A 4,217-nucleotide genomic window follows, 5' to 3' on the forward strand; every position below is an offset into this window, starting at 1 on the left:
TAGTGCTGATGTTAATAAAAACAGCAGGACTGCATTTTTTTTTAAAATTAAATTTAAGTGTATTGCAAAGCTTTCTTAGAAGTCAGTATTGCTAGGTAATTTTATAATATACAATACATTTGCTATTGGAACAATTGTTCACATGTTTAACAGGCTGCTATCGACTACACTATGACCAATCAAATTTGTAGTTTAGATTGTATTGGGTTCTGATTGGCTGCCTGTGATTCAATCCCGCCCACTAGGCATCTACATTTATTTGGTTGTCTCGAGTGGGAGCACGCAACGGTAAGTTGGCCGTCCGTGAAACTGCTTAAAGATGGTGCTGAAGGCTGTCTGCGTCCTGAAAGGAGCTGGGGAGACCACTGGGACCGTTTATTTTGAGCAGGAGGTAAGACGTGCAGAAAAATACTGTGTAAACAGTAATTCTAAGGAAAAATACCCGGAGATTTAACCTAACGTACACCTTCTTGGCAGCTTCGGCGCTCGAATGCTAAGCTAGCTAAGTTCTCCATTCACAAGCCAGTAGTTGAGTTGCACCGGTTTTCAGGAGAAACCCTGTTAGCTAGATAGCTAACTAGCTAGCTGCATGCTACGTTTGATTGAGAAGGCGTTGAACTTGGGCAGATTTGCCTAAATTACATAACAGTGTTTGCACTTATTCGATACAAATTAGCGTCCGTCTGCACGTCGCAGAACGTCAGTCAACGTTTAAAAAAGTGCGCATATAGTCAGTATCTGCTTTTTGTGCCTGTCAATTCAAAGTAGGCTGCTTGTGCAAACACTCATTAACAAGGGTAATCTAATGACTGAAATCAGTGTCTAGTTATTACAGCCATAACCTCTGTACAGGCCTTGGATTTGTTCATGATTAACAGGCTCTCTGTTGGAATCGCCTGTTGCATAACTTCTGCGTTTGCATTGAAAACCTTTAATGTGAACATGTATTGCTGGATGACACCATGCCATTGAGCTCTTCTGTTTGTAGCTGTTGCTCATACCGACAAGTGTCAGGCAAATGCAATACTATCAATGAAAAGGGTAGACGTCCAGTAATTACGTTTATTGCTGAGTCACTGCCTGACTCCTCCTGGTTGCCTTTTACATAGTTGGCCTTGTTGATGAGGTTAACGCGGGACTGAGCGAACATGTTTCATGAAGGCTGAGAGTTTAAAGCATTTGACTGCCCGAAGACACAAATATGTGGTTTTACCGATTACTGAAGGCTTCATTCAGTGCAATTCATGCATGATGGTCTGACTATTTGGATGGCAAATCCATACAGTGATGTCCCAGTCATAGCAGACATGGTGCTGCATTTTTGGTCTGAATATTACCATCCATGAAAGCACACAGATTGTTCTGTGCTGTGTTTGCTATTGGTTATGTTGTCAGAAGCATTTGTTTTTTTACGAATAAGATTTTCTCATACAAAGAGTTTGACGTAAAAGAGGAATAAACAGTTTGTCAATTGAGTGTTTCAAGCAGGCAGAAAGTAGGAAGTCCTGTTTTTAAACTTATTTGGGAATTTATATGCCTTTTCTGTTTGATCTGTTTTGATGTCTAGCAGCCACACCAACTTAGACTAATCTACTTCCCATTGGTGTTAAATTTATGTTGCGAAACAGACCGTTTGCCTCGGGTGGGGCCTGGGATTGAAGTAATCCAGGTTTTAGCCACCTGGCTTTGACATTTCTTGTCTTTGTGTTGTCCTTTGCAGAATGATTCAGCCCCTGTCAAGCTAACAGGAGAAATCAAAGGCCTTACCCCTGGTGAGCATGGGTTCCATGTCCATGTTTTCGGAGATAACACAAACGGTGAGTATCTGACAAGAAGTGTGTGAGAATCGGTGTTGAGATTGTTGGAGTTGTAGGTTGCTCATTATATACTGCGTCATAAAGATGTACACTTCCTCTTTCTCAGGGTGCATCAGTGCAGGTCCTCACTTCAATCCCCACAACAAGAATCATGCCGGTCCTACCGATGCAGATAGGTGAGTCCGGTTTGAGGAAGAGCGGCATTGTAATGTAGTGTTATTGTTTAGAAAATCATGGTGTAATTCTTATTGTTAAAATTATTGCAAATGTTTGCAAAAAGCTTATAGATGCAATAATAAATTTAAAGCTTGTATGTAAGATAAGGATGCTTAAAATATATATTATTAGGACTGTTAAATGTTTATTTATATTTTAATTCAGTAACTGACAATGGGACCACCTGCTCTGGTATAAATGTTTTGTGTAGTAAACTGTGATTTAGCAACAACTTAGGATGTTTGCATAATTTTTCATCTGATCTTTGTGTAGTTTGATATGCTATCTATTGACATATGTTTACAACTAGCAGATGGTTTGACTGTAGGTTTGATGTCCTGTCTGAGTGTGTATGTGGTTTTTATTCTTCAGGGCGGGGGGGAAAAAAAAATAGCCTTTATGTAAGCATTTTTTGGGGGATTTTTTTTTTTTTAAAGTGACAGTTAAAGCACAGACAGGAAACGTGGTTAAAGAGGAAAGCATACAATATGCAAGAAAGATCTCCAGATTCCTTTGAAAAATGTGAGGGTGTGGATGCACCGCTTTGTCCTCATTTGCACTTTAAGCCACGACTGAAACTCTGACTTTGAATGATATTACGGTCTGTGATTAGAGTGACACTCATAGGAAATAAAGCACACAGAGAGCGTTGGCCTTTGTCTGTCTGTCATCTGCATGAAAAGTTAATGCTATGTGAAATATTTAACTCATATGTCCTTTTTTTTTTGTGATGATATTGATTGTTTATGCTAGGAAAAACAGATAAGATCGTGTGTGTGTGTGTGTGTGTGTGTGTGTGTGTGTGTGTGTGTGTGTGTGTGTGTGTGTGTGTGTGTGTGTGTGTGTGTGTGTGTGTGTGTGTGTGTGTGTGTGTGTGTGTGTGTGTGTGTGTGTGTGTGTGTGTGTGTGTGTGTGTGTGTGTGTGTGTGTGTGTGTGTGTGTGTGTGTGTGTGTGTGTGTGTGTGTGTGTGTGTGTGTGTGTGTGTGTGTGTGTGTGTGTGTGTGTGTGTGTGTGTGTGTGTGTGTGTTGCAAAAATCAGTTTTCTGAACAAGGCTTTAATTTTGACATTTTAGTAGGTAATTTCCTGGTCTAGACATACATACTTCAAAGTGAGCTGTAGGCATTGATTGTAGAGCAATTTCCAATGACTTCTATGATTAGATGAGCAAGTATGCTGTTAACATGTTTCTTTATTAATGTAAACAGACATGTTGGAGACCTGGGGAATGTGACTGCAGGAGCAGACAATGTTGCTAAGATAAGCATTACTGACAAGATGCTCACCCTCACGGGCCAGCACTCCATCATTGGCAGAACCATGGTGGTAAGAACAAGCACCACTCAGTTTTCATTTTAAATCTGATGAATGAAGTTTGTGAAACAAGTATTCTAGGTTACAGCTGAAAGATTGTGTACTATGTCAGACCAAACTGCCTGAAATTAATTGTCTCAGCCATAAACTGTTGTTAATGGAAATCCCTTTGTTTGTTCTCTATATTAGATCCACGAGAAGGCTGATGACCTGGGAAAAGGAGGAAACGATGAGAGTCTGAAGACCGGTAATGCTGGTGGACGTCTGGCCTGTGGAGTCATTGGCATCACCCAGTAAACCACCCACCAGAACATGAAGCACTGGAAGCAGCTTTTCTCCCTAAAGCACGTAATAAGACCAATATAGCTACTTGATGTGACAGTTTGTCTTTTTCAATACTCTGACTTTTTGTTGAGTAGATAAGCCATATTATCACCCTGTCCGTTCCTATTGGCAATTGTATGTATGGGTTTATGTTTGGATTAGTTTTGGTCCCAAAGAATTGGTAACGCACAAATAACAGATGTATACAATTTACAAAGTAAATAAATAGTTCATCTGAATCATGTGTGGTTATTATGATGTTTAATATTGTGTAAGGTTGATAGAGTTGAGTTTTTGTGTTCCAAAGTCTGGCAGCTGACCTTGAATCGTCGGCCTCTGTTAGGGTTAACGTTTTGACTTGTTCAACAGGTTTAACAAACAAAAGCTGCATGTGATTTTTAGGAAAGCAGGTTTGGATTCTTATTGGTATGGGTTACTCGGGGATAAACTGATTGTAGCCGTTTTAGTTTTGATGAAGAAAGTGGCTCATATTTAGCTACAGATACCTTCTAGTTATGCCTTCATTTTTTTTTTTTCATGTTATTGA

The 4,217-nt window shown here is 39.8% G+C and overlaps 1 protein-coding gene across 1 annotated transcript; it reads left to right on the forward strand.

The window, feature by feature from the left end:
* Nucleotides 1-245: 245 nt before the first annotated feature.
* Nucleotides 246-3,909, forward strand: sod1 (superoxide dismutase 1, soluble). The gene is made up of 5 exons (XM_022209689.2): nt 246-391; nt 1,721-1,817; nt 1,924-1,993; nt 3,241-3,358; nt 3,536-3,909. The coding sequence occupies exons 1-5, from the start codon at nt 320-322 to the stop codon at nt 3,641-3,643; spliced, it is 465 nt and encodes a 154-aa protein (XP_022065381.1). The 5' UTR covers nt 246-319; the 3' UTR covers nt 3,644-3,909.
* The last annotated feature ends 308 nt before the right edge of the window (nt 3,910-4,217 follow it).

This window comes from Acanthochromis polyacanthus, chromosome 17, assembly GCF_021347895.1.
Source record: "Acanthochromis polyacanthus isolate Apoly-LR-REF ecotype Palm Island chromosome 17, KAUST_Apoly_ChrSc, whole genome shotgun sequence".
NCBI classification, from domain to species: Eukaryota; Metazoa; Chordata; class Actinopteri; family Pomacentridae; genus Acanthochromis; species Acanthochromis polyacanthus.

Bases quoted from the DNA above. Each gene is read 5' to 3' on its own strand.
- sod1 (XM_022209689.2), top strand. From the start codon at position 320: ATGGTGCTGAAGGCTGTCTGCGTCCTGAAAGGAGCTGGGGAGACCACT. The intron at 392-1,720 runs GTAAGACGTGCA...TGTCCTTTGCAG, and splicing joins CCGTTTATTTTGAGCAGGAG to AATGATTCAGCCCCTGTCAA. The intron at 1,818-1,923 runs GTGAGTATCTGA...CCTCTTTCTCAG, and splicing joins TTTCGGAGATAACACAAACG to GGTGCATCAGTGCAGGTCCT.